At 34.2% G+C, this 20,548-nt stretch overlaps 2 protein-coding genes and 1 pseudogene across 2 annotated transcripts; all 3 read left to right on the plus strand.

The window, feature by feature from the left end:
- Window positions 1–247: 247 nt before the first annotated feature.
- Window positions 248–4,378, plus strand: LOC131650867 (uncharacterized). Its single transcript, XM_058920574.1, has 3 exons — window positions 248–2,988; window positions 3,195–3,698; window positions 3,838–4,378. Exons 1-3 carry the CDS (start codon window positions 248–250, stop codon window positions 4,376–4,378), a joined length of 3,786 nt encoding a protein of 1,261 aa, XP_058776557.1.
- Window positions 4,379–11,620: 7,242 nt separating this feature from the next.
- LOC131647670 (probable carboxylesterase 18) lies at window positions 11,621–12,956 on the plus strand. The gene has a single exon (XM_058917538.1). It carries the CDS (start codon window positions 11,764–11,766, stop codon window positions 12,769–12,771), a length of 1,008 nt encoding a protein of 335 aa, XP_058773521.1. The 5' UTR covers window positions 11,621–11,763; the 3' UTR covers window positions 12,772–12,956.
- On the plus strand, window positions 12,897–18,368 carry LOC131650868 (probable carboxylesterase 18; annotated as a pseudogene).
- The last annotated feature ends 2,180 nt before the right edge of the window (window positions 18,369–20,548 follow it).

Consider the following 20,548-nt stretch of genomic DNA (forward strand, 5'->3'; position numbering starts at 1 on the left):
ATATTGATGCGACTCATATGGATGAAATTGTTCCGAAATCACAACTGTACGACAATCACAAAAAACAGGTTACAAATTTCCTTCTTGATTCTTGGGAAAATATGTCTGCTTTGGAAAAGAATGAGGATGACATTGATTTTTTCCCGGATAAAGATTTTCAATTGGTTGTAGCAAAGAAAAAGAGGAATAGAAAATCCAAATCCAATGATATTACTAGACGAAAGTCTGGTGTCTCCATTAATACCTTATGAAGAGCCTCTTTTGGAATGTGAGAGGTCTGGCCAATAGCTCCTCTAGGCTTGCTCTAAAGAGATTAATTAGTTCTAATAAACCAGACTTGGTTTTTGTGGCTGAACCATGGATGGACTCCAATAAGCTCCCTAAGTCTTGGTTGCATAACCTGGATCTGAAGTTGTTTGCCCTTAATCAAAGAGATGACATTTTGTCAAACCTGTGGTGTTTTTGCAAAACTAATCTTAATCCTGATATTATTTCTGTTGACGACCAACAGGTTTCTTTTACTATTAAACTTAACAATACTACTCTCGGTTTCTCTGCTATTTATGCTTCGACGAGTTATATTTGCAGGAGGAGTCTGTGGCACAAGCTGAGCAATGTTCTTCCAAATGTGCCTTGTTGTTTTATCGGAGATTTCAATGCAATTATCAGCTCTGATGAATACAGGGGAAATCATTCTCCCTCCAAAATCCCCATGGCTGACTTCTTCAATTGGTCTAATGATAATCATTACATTCATCTCCCTACTGTTGGCAATTTTCCGACTTGGTCGAATGGTCGCAAAGGTAGGAATTTGACTGAAAAACGGATGGATAGAGCGATTTGTAACACTGATTTCCTGGACGCCTGCTGCACTTTGGTTTGTAGTACTCTTCCTAGATTTAAATCAGATCACTTTCCTATCTTACTTACTTTTGAGGTTGATAAAATTTCCTTTAAATCCCAATTTAAGTTTCTTAGAATGTGGTCTTCTTATGATGACTGCATTAATATTATTCAAAGTTCCTGGAATGCTAATGTTTCAGGTTGCCTGATGTTCATCTTGGACAGAAAGTTAAGGATTCTTAAAGAAAACCTTAAATCTTGGAATATCAATGTTTTCAGTAACGTTATAAATAAGGTTGAGGAAGCTGAAACAAATCTGAAGGAGATACAGGCTAACATTTCCAGTCATGGTTATGATGAGCTTCGGCATGCTAATGAGATTAAAGCTCAAAATGAACTTGAGATTGCTCTTAATATTGAGGAAGAGTTTTGGAAAGAAAAAACTAGGCTCAATTGGCTTGTGGATGGGGACCGTAACACTCGGTTTTTTCAGCAGTATGCTAAAATTCGAAGGAAGACCAAAGTCATTTCTACTCTTAGAATTGGGGAAGATCTTATCACTGATAATGCTATATTAGAAAACCATATTAAATCTCACTTTGTTAACTTGTTTAACAGTAGGGTTGTTTTGCAGGATAATGGTATGATTCAGGGCATTATTCCTTCTATGGTGGATGCTAAAACCAATGATCTCCTCACCTTGACTCCTTCTGCCGAAGAGATTCACAATGCCATCTTCTCTCTCAATGCGGATTCGGCTCCGGGCCCAGATGGTTTTGGGGCTTATTTCTTCCAGAAATATTGGGATGTTATAAAACTTGATGTCATTAATGCTGTTTGTTCGTTCTTTTTGCAGAGCTGGATTCCTTCAAACTACGATACGAACACCATTGTTCTTATTCCTAAGACTAACTCAGCCTGTTCTTTGAATCAGTTTAGGCCTATTTTGCTGGCGAATTTTAAATACAAGATCATCTCCAAGATTCTCGCTGACAGGCTTTCTTCCATCCTTCCTTCCTTAATTTCTTCTGAACAAAAAGGATTCATTCATGGTAGAAATATTAAGGATTGCATTTTCCTCACCTCGGAGGCCATTAACCTCCTTAATAACATAAGCTTTAGTGGAAATGTCGCCCTAAAGATCGACATCTCTAAAGCTTTCGACACGCTCAGCTGGCCGTTTATCATTAAAACCCTTGAGTGTTTTGGTTTCAATGAGAAATTCTGTAACTGGATTAAAGTCATTCTAAATTCTGCTCATTTGTCTATTGGCTTTAACGGCAAACTTGTTGGTTATTTCAAATGCTTTAATGGCATTAGACAAGGAGACCTCCTATCTCCTCTCCTTTTTTGTTTAGCCGAGGAGGTCCTTAGTAGGGGAATTAGAAAGTTGGTTAATGAGAATAAGATTAATCTCATCAAGGCTTTTAGGAATTGTTTTGTCCCCTCTCACACCCTTTATGCAGACAACATTATGATATTTTGTCGAGGGGACCATAAATCTCTTACCGCCAGTGCTGCGTTCTTACATGAATATGCTTCTTATTCAGGTCAGTTTTGTAACTTTGCTAAATCCCTTATTTTTGCTGGTGGGATGTCTACTGCTAGACATCAAAGCTTAGAGGATTTACTGGGATTCTCTATTGCCTTTCCTCCGTTCATATATCTCGGGGCTCCTATCTTCGTCGGCCGTCTGAAAGCTTCCCATTTTCAGTTTATGGCGGACAAAATTCGTATGAAGCTGGGGGCTTGGAAAGCTAGTTTGTTATCCATGGCGGGAAGAGTCCAATTGGTGAAAGCCGTCATTCACAGTATGATGATTCATTGTATGACTGTATACAATTGGCCGGCTAGCATTATCAAATATATCGAGAAATGGATGCGCAATTTCATATGGAGTGGTAATTTTGATAAGAAAAAGTTAGTCACGGTATCTTGGAAGATTTGTTGCAAAGATCTTAAAGAGGGAGGATTGGGTATCAAATCTCTTAGGAACTTTAATTCAGCTTCTAATGCTCTGCTCTGCTGGAATTTCTTGAGAAACAAACAAGACTGGGCTCTGTTGCTGGCTACAAGAGTTAGAAGAAACAACAATTCATCAATTATTCCATCAGTTCCTCCATTTGGAGTAGCATCAAGGGCTCGGTTAACACTGTGTTAGAGAACTCCCAGTGGGTTATCGGTAATGGCAAATCCACGTTATTTTGGCTGGATAATTGGCTCGGAGACTCGTTGGTGAACATTTTCCATATTCCGAAGGTCTTCCACTGACACCTCACCTCGAAAATCTGCGACTATGTTGACAATAACAATTGGAGCTTTCATGATAATGTTTCCACAACTTTTCCCAGTCTCCTTGAGAGGATAAAAAAGAAAATTCATCTTCCCCTTATTGCTGAAGAGGACAATCTGATTTGGAAGGAGCTTGCTAATGGCCAATTAAATCTTAAATATGCTTACAGGTTCTTTCAAGCTTCAACGCCGACAGCTTCGTGGAAAACTTTTCAATGGAGTCCGAATGTTCCTCCCTCTCAATCTATGATTGTGTGGCGCCTTATCAATAACAAAATCCCGACGGATGAGAATATGTCGATTCGCGGTTTTGCTTTTCCCTCTATCTGCAATCTCTGTAATTCGAATCAAGAAACTTCCCAACATTTATTCTTTGATTGCGTTTATGTTCGGAAAATCTGGGCTTGGCTTAATGGCGTTATTGGCACTCATTTGCAGATCCATTCTATTAAGGACTACTATGCTTTGGTTTCTACCAGTAGCTCTCCTCAGGTAGGGGTGGTCCTTACGACTTGCTTTATTAATGTTTTCGTACAAGTCTGGAAAGCAAGAAACTTGGCCAGGTTTGAAAATAAGGTCACTCATTGGAAAACTTGTATTACTAATATCAGTGCGATGGCCAAGATGGTTGGTAATAATACAAAAAAAATCCTCTAACTCTTCTATGATAAATTTCTCTATTCTCAAAAGATTTGATATCAGGATAAATCCGTCTAGATTGATCCGTCACATTGACGTGTTATGGTCTCCTCCGCCGGTGGGTTGGATAAAAAGAAACATTGATGGGGTGGCTACCGGTTCCCCCTCTATTAGCTCTTGTGGGGGTATTTTTAGAGACCACATGGGTGATCATATTGGGAGTTTTTGCAATTTCTTGGGGGAAGGGATATCGGAGTTGGCGGAGTATAGTGGTGTTATGGTGGCCATTGAGAAAGCTCAAGATTGTGGTTGGCAGAAGCTATGGCTTGAATCGGATTGCATCATTGTTGTTAACTCATTTTCTAACTCTTACTTAGTGCCTTGGATTATCAAGTCTCGTTGGCTTAAGTGTAGGTCTTACACGCTTTCAATAGATTTCATGATAACACATATTTATAGAGAAGCCAATTTTTGTGCCGATATCCTGGCTAGTTTAGGTCTTAAACTTAGAAATTTTTCTTGGTTCTCTCACATTGTTCCGGATATTCGTAGGGATTTCTTGCTTGACAAGGATGGTACCCCTAGACTTAGACTTCTTCACTAAGGGGTTTTGGTTTGGTCCCCCCTTGTGTTCTTGTAACCCCCTCTTTTTGTTTTAATATATTTTTTTTTTGGTTAAAAAAAATTGGTCATCAAAATTGAATGTGACATGTTATTTGCTATATCGGCAAAAATTAATACAGTTAGTAACATTTAGGTGGAAAGAACTAATGTTATACATTTTAAAAAGTTAAAGAATCAAAATAATTTTTAAAATTGAGGAATCAAAATGAACATCGTCCTAAATATAAGGGATAAAAACATTATTTTTCATAATTATAACTAATATAAATATGTTTTGCTAAATGTCTAACAAGCATGTTGAGAATCAAGTGTGAGAAAGAAGTCTCATATTAGTTAGAAAAAGGAAAAATGAATAATTTATAAGTTAGAGAACTCACACACCTATCACCTTAAAGTTTTAGGTGGATAAGTGGTGTGTCTCTCACAAAGTGTGTCTCAAGTGTAACATGCTCCCTCGTTTCGACCCTATCACCTTAAGGTTTAGCAAAGCCGAATCACACACATTTATATATATGATCATAGTATACACATTACTAAAGCTGTTAAAATGGACTACTCGACATTAAACGAATTGGTCCGGACGGGACTTGGACTTTTAGAGCTGGGCCAAAAAAAATTTGTTGTAATATGGGATAGAGGATTATTACCCGAGTCCGACCATAGATGGGCTTCGGGTTACCCGACCCTAAACGGACGTTTTTATTTAAAAAAATTAAAATTAAAATCCCATAATATTTATTATAAATAAAATTAAATTTTTTTATTATTTTAAACTCAATATATTTTTTAGTACTATATTATCTTTTATAAATACTATAATGTGCTTTTAAATACAATACATGTCTAAATTGTATAAAATAATGATCGGATGTTTATCATAAGAAAAAAAAATAAAATACGATAAAAGAGTATTGATTATATTAATGTATAATATTTAAAAGAGAAATATTGAATAGAATTAAGATAAAATTCAGTGAGTTGAGAAAAATCAATCTGTTTATTATTTAGTAAGACAATATTAATATTCATATTATTTTTTAAAAATTTATAATTATGTGGGCCTAACAAATACATACGGTCTTAATGGGTAACTAGTTTTTCAAGGCTGAGCTAAAATGTCCAGAAATAATTTGGACTTTAACTTTAAGGCCCAAACTCTAGAATTTTACTAGCCTGACAGACCATACCACTAACCCATTTTGACAATTCTATTCATTATACTGATGTTTTTTTTTCCAAGTAATTGATGAAATATTTAGAGATACTAAAATAATAATTTTAACAAGGATTTTATTGATTTTCTTTTTTAAAATTTAATACTTTTGAAGTTTCTCACTTGATTTATCCTAATTAATGTTTGTTCTGTGTTCAACATAGAATGGAGAAGTTTTATAATTTTACAAAATTTTAATGCATTATTTTTATTTTATATTTTCAATACCAAATAAATTTTTTTTAAAATTTTTTAAAATTCAAAATAACCCTTCAAGTCAAACATGATTATTTATTATAATCCTTAAATTTTATTTATTTATTTATTAATTATAAATTTTATATACTATTTATTGATCTTAATTAAATATCTAATATTTTATGAGTTAAAAGGTAGTGCACTGACAGTGTAAAATAGTTTTACACTGTCATCCAATAGAAAATCATAAATGTTCCATGTCTTTAATTTTTTTTTAAATAAAAAAGTAGTTTAATTAGATACATGGGTGGTGACACCCATTTTCTCATATTTTATTTGTCGTCAATTTTTTATGATGAAATAAAATTCATTATCATTTATATAAATGAATCTTCTACTGTGCAACACTCTTTAAATCTATAAATTATATACTTTGAAACAAAATAATGGATAAATTATATACTTTGAAACAAAATAATGGAGGTAGAATTTAAGAAGAAAAAAATGACAAGTTTTTTTTAATTAAATCAAATCTTCAGAGTTGAAGAGTGTTACACAAAAAGTAGATATCGAGAATTTGCTTCCATCATTTATGGCTTGATATATTTTTTTTTCTTCTTTTGATTATAAATATTTCTATTTTTAAATTTATTTTATAATAATACATTAAAAAGTGAGCAACATTGATATTGTTTTAAAGTTATCATGATTCAATAGAGAATAAAAAGAGGAGCATATGAATTTTTTTACTGACAAATATTTTAGTGTACGGGTGGTAGGAGAGAAACAAACATGTGTGGCCTTAACTCAAGTTTTCCTACTTGTGAGATCGAGGATTGAAATTTTTAATGTAGTACTCAAAGTCACTACAAGTTAAGTGATCAAACATGAGAAACCATGTTCTCACAATCAATATGTCTTATACCATTTGTATTTGATAGTTTTAGCCTCATAGTGCCATAAATTGTAGATCTCTTACAAAAAGTCTAGAGGCTCATGGATAACAATGTTGTGTCTTGAATGACTATAGACTTTATTTTTAAGATGATTGGTTTCATAAAGGGTAGAGTCACAACTTATTGTATGATTGTCTTCCATTTATGTATAATCTTTGTTTGTAAATATTTATAAAAATTAATAAAAAATTACTCTTTTTGAATTCTCTGTGTTCCTTTTTTTAAGGTTGATTTTCAAAATTTGAATAGGGTCTCCAAATTATTTGAGACGGCCCTACACAGTGAACTCCACACAAAATCTCTGGTTTCGTCTCTTCAAACCTTCCTCTGCTGCCACTACAATCTCATTCCTCCCGGTTATCATATTCTCCCACAGAGGTGGCTTCGCATACATGCCTCCTCTTCTATCCCCTATCATATTCTTTGTTGGTTATTTTTCCATTCTTTTCCCGCCATTGTTGTCTTTATCAATTACTGTCTTACCCCTGAGCATCGTTTTCCAGATTAATATGAAGACGGTTTGGAAATTCTGAAGTTTCTCGATAAAAATAATAACGTTTTAGGAACACAATCTCTAATCTCGACATTCACTACCATTTATCTTCAACTTAAATTGACTTGTGTGTTGGAGTGATAACCATACAGGTACTCTCCTTAGGTCTATCATATCGGAGATACCGAACACCGATTAATGGCATCACATCTAGACTGATACCTCTGGTACAAGAATCATCGTGATCGCACCCTTCAATCCACGATGTCACATCTAGGTAGTGCATCGGAAGCTTCGCTCCACTATAGTTTCCGCAACCATCACCATTTTTGGTTTCACAATGGAACAGATGCCCAGTTTGTAGGAACCAACTTTTGATTCCTACGATTTCTATGATTCCATGTTTGATCGTCATATTTGAGCTCCGAAGACACCTCCGGCAAAGAAATCAAAGTTTCATGAAGCTGAAATCTCATATCTACATCGTTTGGATCTCCCGAATTCCGTTGCAATGTCGAGCAACCAATTGTGTCGATTCTGGCCTGCAGATAGGTGACATCATCAAACACCCTGGAGACACGAATACGACACCGCGACATTTTGACCGACCGAGGGCATCAAACTCAAGCATTCAAGAAAATGAGTTAATGGACACCTTCAAATCCAGATTCAAATTCGCAAATTGGGGATTAGTCATGTTGGACTTGAGAATTCACACACAAGAGGGAGGGGTGAATTTTGTGGTTTGAAAAAACATAGTTTTGAAAACTTTTGGAAATTCAAATCAGAGTTTAAAAATATTTTCAAAAGTTTAAGCAACAGAAATTAAATAACATAAATTAAAGAGGTTCGGTCAAATCAAAAAGACATACTTTTCTCTTCTTCTCTGTAAGACTTGATCTTGCGAGTTTCAATAAAACTTAAGAGTTTTTAATAGAAAAGGTTCACGAACCCCCTTATACAAGGAAATGGTGGTTGATCTTCAACCAAAATATTACAAGATAATAGATATGAACATTTGTGTCTTTTCTCCAAAATATTACTGACAGAGAAGTGGCCAAACTTTCTTCTCAAGAATGATTTAAAATGGTTAGTCTCCTTTTCACAAATATAAATCTTGTAACAGTTAGTCTTCAAGTTTCAAAAAATATGAGCTCAATAACCTTAGCTTTTAATATAGTTAATTACCATTGTTACCTTAAAGATTTCGACTAAAATATTTGGATATACAATGATACCATAAAAATGTCCAAAGAAGGGAGTTAGGAAAGTGAAGTTTTAGTATAGTCGAAAAGGGATTTTCGTCGAAGGTGCTCGACTGTGTTTTAGTTAGAAAGTCAAAATAACAGCTTGTGTAGAGGAAGTCGAAGGAAAAGACTTAGAAGTTTTTGGACTTAGTTCAACCATTTGACGTCATGAGTCGATAGCAAATGGATAGGATCAGACGATTTTTCTATGGGACACGTGGAAGATTAATGGACGAAGACTGCATGGTCGAGACACGTGTTGGCAGATTATTAGTCGACCGTTAAGACAGTTATTATTTTGAAAATCTATATAAACGACTTTGTTCATAGGATTTAGGGTCCGCATTTTTACGTTTGAAAAAGAATACTCAATCTCTGTGCAAATTAGTGAGAAACGAGCGTAGCTTTCTGAAATGTACGTATGCGTACCATTTTACAATATTATGCAATGATTTCTTTTTAAATCCTTTTAAAATTCTTATTGTTTTCTGTACCTTTTATTACCTTTTATGTCATTTTCTGTCACTTTCCTTTTAATTATGTGCATTCACACTCTTTTTGAAGTTTTACATTTTATGCATTAAATACAAGTCAAAATTGCAATTAAACCAAACATAACACAATTAGTTTTAAAATTCTCTAGTTGATCTCGTCCTAACCTTTAATAAGAGATTAGCGTTGTTTACCAGAAATCTAGGTAAGCAACCATAAGGAACTTGTATTGTTTTTCTTGGCTTTAAATATAGTTCATAACCATAAGGAACATGTATTAACATGTATTGTTTTCTTTTTCGCCACATAAATATGCATCTAGTCACTAGATCCAAAGCAAATATCAATATGAACCGGAAAATATCATTCAAAAAGTCGCTACAAATCAAATCGTAATACCAATTAAGTAATTAATAATGTGTTACTCCCTTCGTTTTTTATTATAAGTCGTTTTGGAAAAATATTTTGTATTTTAATATAAGTCGCTTTACAATTCCAATGAATAGTTAATGCTATTTTCCCTATTATATCCTTAAATATTTATTATTCTCTCTCATTTCAATTATATAAATTTATCTTTTACATATCATTAATGAAGAATAATTTTATAAAACCTTCATAATTTCTCATTTTCATACAATAATTATTATTTTTTTTAATCTGTGTGAAAAGTCTAAAACGACTTATAATAAAAAACGGAGGGAGTATCAAATTTAATTTCCTTTCTCCTCCATTTTAGGTAAATTTCTATTTAGTCTAAACACATCCATATGTCTATTTTCTATGCTGTTATTATTGCTAGATTACTAAAGGCTACTATTAAATAATTGCACACTTAACTCAAATTTATTAAATTAAAATTTTAAAGTTAATCAGTGTTCTACTACATATTTGATCATAAGCACTAAAAACTCATGCACACAGTCCTGAGAGTCATGATTCAAACTTTAATATCTAAAAATATCAATTTTTATTAAAAACAAATTAATTTGCAGACTCAATTAAATATTTGTAATCATTACTTACTCTCAATCTTTGTATAAAAAAAATCAATTAAATAGTCAGTTTTACAGTAAAGTTTATAAAATCATCTTAATTAAATAATCAGTTTTACAAAAGAAAAAGTTATTATATTTTTAATTTATTAAAAAAACAATTAGTTATGTTTTTGGTCCTTAAATATATTTCAAATTTCATTTTTAGTCTCTATTAAAAAAATAGAGAAAATGGGTGATGCACTGACAGTGTAAAAAAGTTTTACACTGTCAACCAATCACGACCATGAATCAGGACAAGTCAGACTGTAATTTTAAAAAAACTTATATGACATGGCAAGACGATTTGTTTCTATTGGATGACAGTGTAAAACTTTTTTACACTGTCAGTGCACTACCTTTAACCTCAAAAAATAACATATTTTAGTCCCTATAAAATTTTATGCATACAGTTTTAGTCTCTGCTATTTTTTTAAAATTTGGAAACTGTTTAATTATCTTTAAAATTTTAAATTCTTAATAATTTTTTTCATATGTGTTTAAAATATTATAAAAAAATTTTATACTAAATTATAAAAAAATTTATAATGAGAAAACTTATATGTGAATTTTTAAAATTTTAAAAGATAATGTCGACTTAAAAATCAAATTTTGAGTTTTTTTTTAGGAACTTTTTATAACGTTCTAAACATGTCTATAAAATAATCATTCAAAAATAAACATCGATTTTACATTAAAGACTAAAACTACGTGCATAATAATTTTATACAAACCAAAATATATTATTCTTTTAATAGAGATTAAAAATAAAATTTGAGATATTTATAGAAATCAAAAACATACTTAACCCAAAAAAACAATGTTAATTTCTTTAAAATCATCTTAATATGTATCTTAGTTTAGAAGGCATAGTTCGTATTAATTCACGTAAAATCAAATTCACCTTCCATTGTTAACAAATTTAAATGCGATTTAACTCAAAATTAATTCTTTTAATTTTAACAACTTGAAATCAACCACTATTTTCAATAGGTAATTTAAGTACCCATACAAGACAAGATGCTACTTGTTCCACCAGCCTTATGTGTGAAGTGTGACAGCGTGCCATATCTTATTTTATACTCCCTCCGTTTTTTATTATAAGTCGTTTTGGAAAAATATTTTGTATTTTAATATAAGTCGTTTTACAATTCCAATGAATAATTAATGCTATTTTTTCTATTATATCCTTAAATATTTATTACTCTCTCATTTCAATTATATAAATTTATCTTCCACATGTCATTAATGAAGGATAATTTTGTAAAAAACTTCATAATTTCTCATTTTCATACGACAATTATTATTTTTCTTAATCTGTGTGAAAAGTCTAAAATAACTTATAATAAAAAACGGAGATCGTAGTTAAACAATTGAAATCAACTGTTACGCGCCAAACTTTTCATTTAAAAGCACAATTAAGTCATACCTTTCAACCAACACTTAATAATTATAGGGGTACTTACATTCATTGCATCATAACGAGTGGAGCTAAAATTAGTTATTAGACTTAAATCAATTCAATGTCCTAATCGGTTATTAATGTGTTCTACCAATCTTTCCCCCTAATCCTAATTGATCATCCCCCTTAATATATACACTCCAAGATCTCTCATCTCATCTTCTCAACAAAGCATAAACACACTTACACATATATGCTTACCCTTTCTTCACTTCACCTCAAAATTGTAATTAGCATCACCAAGCAACGCTTGTTAACAACCACAACACCATGTCTTCAACCTCGAAACCTAACCTTCCATGGAAGGTGCGCACCTCTATGTCCATCCTCTCTACCATTTGCGATATCACTCGTCGTTCTAATGGTACTATCAATCGTCGCCTCCTCTCACTCCTTGACTGGAAACTCCCTCCGAACCCTAACTCTAAATCCATCAACGGTGTCTCTTCATCTGACGTCATGGTGAACTCCACACATAACATTTGGTTTCGTCTCTTCATACCTTCCTCCGCCGCTGCCTCCACAAACTCATCCCTCCCGGTTATCATATTCTTCCACGGAGGTGGCTTCGCGTACATGTCTCCTTCTTCTCTCCCATATCATATTCTTTGTCGGTTATTTTGTCGTTCTTTTCCCGCCATTGTTGTCTCTGTCAATTACCGTCTTACCCCTAAGCATCGTTTTCCATCTCAATACGAAGACGGTTTGGAAATTCTAAAGTTTCTCGATAAAAATAGTGACGTTTTAGGAAAATCTGCTGACATCACAAAATGTTTTTTGGTGGGTGATAGTGCAGGTGGAAACTTGATTCATCATGTGGCAGTTCGAATTTCTTTAGAGAAGTTTCAAATTTTGAAAGTAATTGGATTGATCTCGATGCAACCATTTTTCGGAGGAGAGGAACGAACTGAATCTGAAATTCGTTTGAAACGAGTACCCATTTGTTCAATGGATAAAACTGATTGGTGTTGGAAAGTATTTTTACCAGATGGGTCGAACCGAGACCATGAATCGTGTAATGTTAGTGGACCTAATGCAATGGATATTTCAGAAGTGGATTACCCGAATACCCTTTTGTTAGTTGCCGGTTTTGACCCGTTAGTAGATTGGCAAAAGAGATATTATGAGTGGTTGAGAAAATCTGGAAAGAAAGTGGAATTAATTGAATATCCAAATATGATTCATGTCTTCTTTTACTTTCCAGATTTACCCGAGACTTCTCAATTTATTTCTAAAGTTAAAGATTTTATGATTAAGCAAATGGTTAATATGAATTAGGGGTTCGAAAATGTAGAAAAAAATATTAATTTTTAAATTCTGTAATAATAATATGAAAATTGTTGTGCCAAAATAAAACTAAATATTTATTTGTGTTGATGTTCTATTAAATTAAGAGAAAGAAAATGTGGTGTGTACAAATTATTGATTGTATTGTCAAATAATCATTATGTTATTTTGTAGATTGATGGCAAAGATAATTATGCTCACAATTTTCTTTTATTGTTTTAGTAGTAGCTTTTATGGTTTTATAAAGTTATTAACCCTATTTTTTAAAATCAACAGTTGAATTGAAATATACTATCATATAAATTATATCTATAAAGTTTGAGATTAATCTATAATGATGTACTATACGATCAAGATATCCAAATATTAACGTTAAAATGAACTTTCATATAACGTTAATTTTGATGTAATTCAATGACATAATAAATCATTAGAGATTAATCTTAAATTTTATAGGTATGATCCATATGATAGTATGTTTCAATCCAACGGTTGATTTTAAAAAATATTTATTCGAAATGAAGTTATGAATATATATATATATATATATATATATATATATATATATATATATATATATATATATATATAAGAAGGGTTATATTTACTCCAAGAGTAAGTTATTATAATTTACTCCACATCTTGACCATTTATTACTTTCAATCTAATGGTTAAAAATAATAAGTAATTAAATGTGGAGAGAGAAAATTATTCCTTATTATTTTTAACCATTAGATTGAAAAGAATATAACCCTCCTTATTATATTAATTCATGTATAGAGTAAATATAACCCTCCTCTATAAATATAACCCTCCTTATTATTTTTAACCATTAGATTGAAAAGAATTAATGTCTTAGGACATGTCACCAATTCGTATTAATTAATATTAAATATTAATTAATTTCATATTTAATAGTATTTAATTTTTACCGAATTAATTAATTATTCAATGATAATTAATTTCCATTAATTCGGGTTTCAAAAAATTAATTCATGTAGACCGAACCGAACCGAGCCGGTCGGACGGCGGCGGCGCACGCGTGTGTGTGTCTTCTTGGCACATTGGTTTTTCCTCACTCCTTTACAAAATTGTAGGTGCCCTTGGGCCCAACAACAATTGTTCAAGTTGGAATATATATATACACTACTAATATTTGTGTTCCCTCCAATGTGAGACTTAAAATGAATCTTTTCAAATTCATCTCCATAATAGCTCTTACTTGTGCTCATTTATTGCTCATTTAATATCAATAAATCATTCTAACTCTTCCTCCAAGTTATCATCATTCCAAGTATTCCAACAGTCTCTTTAACTTTTTTGATAGAAAAGTCCCTCCTAACTCTAACCCTAAACACGGAGTTTCTTCCTCTGACATCATCGTGGATCCCACACGCAATCTTTGGTTTCGCCTTTTTACCCCTTCCTTAAACTCTGTCTCCGACGCACCTCTCCCCGTCGTCGTATTTTTTCACGGCGGCGGTTTTACATTGTCTTCTCCATCTTCTATCGTGTACAACGATGTTTGCAGTTTATTCTCTCGTTCGTTTCCCGCAGTTATTGTATTTGTTAATTATCGTCTTGCCCCTGAGCATCGTTTTCCATCTCAATACAATGACGGTTTGGAAATTCTTAAATTACTCGATCAAAATAACAATATTTTAGGAAAATATGCTGACATCAGCAAATGTTTTTTGTCGGGGGATAGTGCCGGTGGAAATTTAGCCCATCATGTAGCGGTTCGGATTCCCTTAGAAAAGTTTCAAAGTTTGAAAATTATCGGATTAATTTCAATACAACCATTTTTTGGAGGTGAGGAAAGAACAGAATCTGAGATTCGATTCAAACGGGCACCCGCTGTTTCGATGGATAAAACTGATTGGTATTGGAAGATGTTTTTTCCGGATGGGTCAACTCGTGATCATGAAGCGGTTAATGTTAGTGGACCTCATGCAATGGATATTTCAAATGTGGATTATCCGAAGACCCTTTGTGTGTTGCTGGGTTAGACCCGTTATTGGATTGGCAAAAGAGGTATTATGAATGGTTGATAAAATCTGGAAAAGAAGTGGAATTGGTTGAATATCCAAATATGATTCATGTGTTCTTTTATTTTTCAAAATTACCAGAATCGTCACATTTTATTTCTAAAGTTAAGGATTTAATTTCATGACTAGGCAAATGTCTAATGTGAGCTAAAGGGTTTAAATAATTTGGAAAAATAATCTTTGAAAGTGTTATTGTTTAAAAAGTGTTTAAAAAGTGTATGCTAGTTTGTCTATATATATTGTATGAAAGCTAGAGAAATATAGGACAATATGCAATATATTTAATATGTTTAGATAGTCCATATGTGGAGTATTTTATGGAAATGTTAGGTTATATTTATAATTATAATAATATGTTATTTGTGTTATTGATGTTAAAAATATGAAAATTTAATTAAAGTACATTTGAAATACACTCTTTTACACGTCAGTGAATCACAACCGTTAATATGTTAAAAGTATTTGACTTTTATTTTAATTTTTAAAAAATAATATAATTGAGTGGTTGTGATACATTTATGGTGTAAAAAATTTTACACTGATAGTGCATGACAATTAAACTCATATGTAAAATGCTATTTTGGCCCAGAATTTAACACTACACGGTATAAAATACTATATTTATAATTTTTTTTTAATATTTTATTTACACCTTGAAATGAGTGATTGTACATATTTTAACACACCACTCTCATATAGGATACGGTGTAAGTACACAGTATCAATATAGGTGGGGTGCTATATATACTGTTCTGGACTGGGCCAAGGTTAGGCCCAACATAGTTTTCGGCCCAGTAAACCTCAGAGGCCCACGTTCCTCCGTGACCCTCCTACGCACCTAGAAAGCCCACTTTAGGCGTGCTCGGCATCCCCATATCCTCGGTACATATAACACCCGGCATGCCCGGCACTAACATTCCCGCGAACACCTTCGTTGCCGAGGACCTTGCTCCGCGCAGGGTTCCTTCATATCCAGCCCTCCGAACAACACGGATTCCACGTGGCTCCTAAAAGACCGCGTCTCCCTTGAACTTCGGAGCGGTTAACCAGGACAGAGGGCATGCACGCACCTCCGATATTTCCGCTCAGGAAACCTGGCAGTCTCCTAGTTGGGCTTGGGAATCCAACCCAATAGCGAGATCATGGCCCAGCGCTGGGGGCTATAAATACCCTCTTTAACTAGAGGGTCAGGTATCCAATTCTCTTCTAACCTTAGCTAGTACTTGCTCTCCTTTGCACATCTACTCAATTTGGCATCGGAGTACCTTGCAGGTACACCCCCCCTCTCACTTCACGAAGACCAGCATCCGAGCAGGCCTTGACGATTCTTCTGATCAGGTACGATCAGTGGCGCCGTCTGTGGGAATCAAGCTTCCCCGTCTTAAAAGAAACAAAGATCAAAGCTAATCCATCCTTCGATCGTCATGGCCGGTAACAACAACAACACTGTCCTCGTCCCGACCCCCGATCCTTTCCGTCTTACGGACATGATCGAGGAATCCAGCCAGGCTCTGCATCGACGGGGAGGTCGACGACACTCTGCTGAAAGGAATGGGAGGACAGGTCATGAGACCCCCCAATCCGTCAGAAGACCACCACCTCAACACGTCGAGCAGGCTCAGAATGATGAGGCCGAGCAGCTCCAGCCTCAGAACAACGGAGAGGACACAGCTCGGAACGATCGGAACGCCGAGTTGATCCAAACCCAGCCTGAACAACCGCTGACTCGCGTCCAACACGAGACTGACCACAGGGACGGGCAGACTGCCTCCTCCTCCACCCGTTCCCGTGAGAGACCGAGAACTCACCATCGGCAAACTCGGGATGCTACAGATGCCCGTGGGGAAACTGACCCCTCAACCCTCGTCATCCTCAAAGAGCTGCAGCGGACCAACCGCCTCATCCGAGAACTCACCAATCATGTGATTCAATTCAGTTATTTATCTTGTATTTAGTTATTCTAGGTCAGTTTAAGGCTTGCACTCCCTAAGATTACTAACCACACAATAATATAAAGCAATAAAGGGGGCGGGAAATTGTAACCAGCGGATCCCTTATCAGGGTTTGACACAAGTAATAATAATAACAGGCATAAAATAAAATGAGGTTTAGGTTACCAACAACGTAGCTTTGGCAATTGATAAACCCTGAAAAGGAAAGAGACAAGACAGAAAACATATAGTGAGTGCATTATCAGATTCGAAGGCGAATTCTATTAACCATAAAACAAAAATAAAGAAGTTAAAAGTAAATGAGTGAAGAATACTTAGCTTGGCATTTGCCCTGACAGGGTTGGTGGGCAAAAGGTTTGCCTGAAGCATTAACTCTGACCATTGAGAACTGAAAGAAGAAACATCAAGGCGTGAGTGTATAGGCAGTTCATTGTCATTAAAAATAAATCCTAATTAAATAAAAGGCAGGAAAATATTTAAATAATTAAAGACTAAAACTTAGCTTTTGAATTTGACGTGGCGCGTTATCGGGAGAAACCCTGTTGGTAACCCTGAAAAAGGCATGAAAGGCACAAAGAAATATCTTCAGTGTATGCATGATCTTCGTAAACCCTGATTAGGGTATGAATTAAATAGGATTGAAAATCGGATCAATTAATTATTGGTCTTCGACCTAATTAATTAAATCGGCAAAAAACAAAATTTTGATTAAATTACTTAAACCTGATATCAATTAATAAAACCGTTTATAATTAAATAAATGATTAAACAATTAAGTTAATTTAAATTTCGAATCAAATAAAATTATTACTAATAATTAAAACAAATTAATTAATAAATTATAAAATAAAAGTTATGAATGTTTTCTTATGTAAACAATAAGATTAAAAGAAATTTAGTTGAAAGAATTTTATTAAACAGATAAAAAGAATAAAAGAAAACAAATTAAAAAATCAATTTATGTAATAAAATATAAAATAAATTGGAACTTAGCGTGAATATTCAGGTGTGGACGATTCGTAAAGGCGCATGGTGGTCTTGCACCTTTTGGTCCCTTGGATTAATCTTGAAAGGAAATCTGGTGGCTGAGAATGAGGCTATATCGTAGTCTCGTATGCATCGCGCGCATGGAATCTGGAACAGGCTAATTTAATCAAAAATAAGTGGAGACAGGTATCGAACCTGCCCCTTCATGCACAGAGATCACGCGTTCCCTTCCACCACTAAACCATCTTCAGTTTGCTGTTTATATAATCAAACCAACAAATAATATATAAAAATAATTAATGTTAAAAAAAATTAATTGCAGAATTCGCGCCCAGGTCCCGTCATCTTCTCCAACGGGATTCTGGAAACACAGCTACCTATAGCAACGGTTTAGCATCGTGGCCGTAGACCTTGCTCCTCAAAACCTGCAAACGAGCATCACAAAACACCAAATAACAGCATAGATCAAAGGCATACAACCTTGCGAACCCACGGGAATCATTAATTTGGTCCGAAGCTCGCTAGAATCGGGATCCCCAAAATCGTGGCTATGAACCCTAAACATGGCAGAGCGTTCATACCTCAACCAAAATCAAATTAAACGTCCAGATATCATGCAATCACCGATACAAACACAAATATAGATGCAAAATTCGTTTAAGACGTATGTATGGATATAATTGAATTCAAAGACACACGAACAAACCGTAAGGGTATGGTGATGGTGGCTCTGAGCGTTTTGGTAGGTTAGTTCTGAGTTGATGATTTGCATATTGTCGGAGGAATCAATTGCTGAAGCGTTGAGTGACGATGCCGCTTGCGGATGCGCGGTTCAACCGGAGTGAGCGACGGCGAACATGTCTTCTCGATCTGTTCCTTTCCTTTTCCAATCGTTTTTTTTCTGCAAGAAACCTTATACCAATCATACTGAATTATGAGTCAATTAGTAAAAGCATATTTGGAAAAACTGATTTATATTCAGAATTAAAGGGTGACCGTTGTGTAAAAAGAATGGCCCCTGTAGCGTTTTTGTACGTGTATGTGGGAGGAGTTGATTCTGTTACGCAGAGCTGATGGTAATGTTGAAAGTTAACAAAGAATATCAACGTGAATGGGTTTTAAGCCTTTTTTACGGTGAGGGTGATTGAGAATGAGAATAAGGATTAGCATGTACGTGGAAATCAGGATCCCCCTCCCTACAGGGTTTTGTTCCTATTTATAATATACCAAATTAGGTTAACCCTAATGGACCATAATTTATTAAAACTAACCAAAAGCCCAAACAAAAGAAATTATCTTAATTGAGTTTTTTATGATTATACTTAAAAAAAAAAAACTAACCTACAATATAAAAAAGGTGTAGAATTTAAAATCTTTTTATTTTTTATGAAAGAGTGAAAAAACTATGAAAATTAATTATAAATTATAAAAAACAGATTTTTTGTGATTTTAAGAAAAAGTAATTTAAAACGGCAATTAAATTAGTAACAAATAAAAACGTCAGTAGTGGGGATTTGAACACAGGACCTCGCGCTTTTGTACATTTCACGCTCAAATTCTTACCACTTGTGCCAACTCATTTTAGTTGAAATAAAATGGCGTTTGTAAAAATATGTGAGGGCAAATTTTGGGGTATGACAGCTGCCCCTGTTCAATTATCTTAAACCTGAAGATGTAGAGTGGTTTGTGCACCAGTCGGTATCTGAAGGTGGAAGATGATTGAACACTAGAATACTCAGAAATTTGCCCTAGCTGAAGTAGGGACTTTTGTCGGAGATGGGCTTAAAGATGCCATCGAAGTTGTTGGAGTATTGATTGTTGCGAAGCTTCTGTTTTTAGTTTTTGAATGTTGAGGAACCGTCTGAGGTATCGACTCATGCCTGAATTGGATTATTTAAGGAACCGTCAAAGGTATCGACTTAAATTCGAAGCATGTCATTAAGGAACCATCAAAGGTATCGACTTAATTCTGAAAGGTCGTTAAGGAACCGTCAAAGGTGTCGACTTAACTTTGAAATGGATTATTAAGGAACCGTCTGAGGTATCGACTTAATTCTGAAAGGTTGTTAAGGAACCGTCAAAGGTGTCGACTTAACTCTGGAGATAGATCATTAAGGAACCGTCAAAGGTATCGACTTAATTCTGAAAGGTTGTTAAGGAACCGTCAAAGGTGTCGACTTAACTCTGGAGATAGATCATTAAGGAACCGTCAAAGGTATCGACTTAATTCTGAAAGGTTGTTAAGGAACCGTCAAAGGTGTCGACTTAACTCTGAAGTGGGTTGTTAAGGAACCGTCAAAGGTGTCGACTTAACTCTGGATATAGAGGTAGTAGTATCCTGAAAAGTAGAGGTTAGTTTTCTTATGTCATGATGCATGTGTTTATGTAATGAGTATCTCAAAATAAATGAGAAACTTTGTATGTTATGGATTTGTTATGCAGTGATGTATGCGATGTATGTTTGTGTCATGTGGTATGCGAGTATGATTTATGTTATCTTCGTCGAGAAAATAGATCTCCAGGTCTTTGTGTTTCTGATGTTTGATTTCGTCTTGAAGATGCTCAGCTGGGGATTTATAATTTCTGCTTGGGGATGATCAGTAACTTGATATTCCCTGATTGAGGACAAAAAGTATTAGTAATCCATATTGGAGAAGAGGAATGTGTCGGGGAACCGGCAATGTTGAAGAGGTAAACTCTGTTGAGGAGCTATGTCTTTTGTTGGACGAGTATGTTTGAAGATATCTTCTTAATGATTACTCTGTGGGGATATGATCTTGT

This window comes from Vicia villosa, linkage group LG2 (assembly GCF_029867415.1).
Source record: "Vicia villosa cultivar HV-30 ecotype Madison, WI linkage group LG2, Vvil1.0, whole genome shotgun sequence".
In the NCBI taxonomy this organism is placed as follows: Eukaryota; Viridiplantae; Streptophyta; class Magnoliopsida; order Fabales; family Fabaceae; genus Vicia; species Vicia villosa.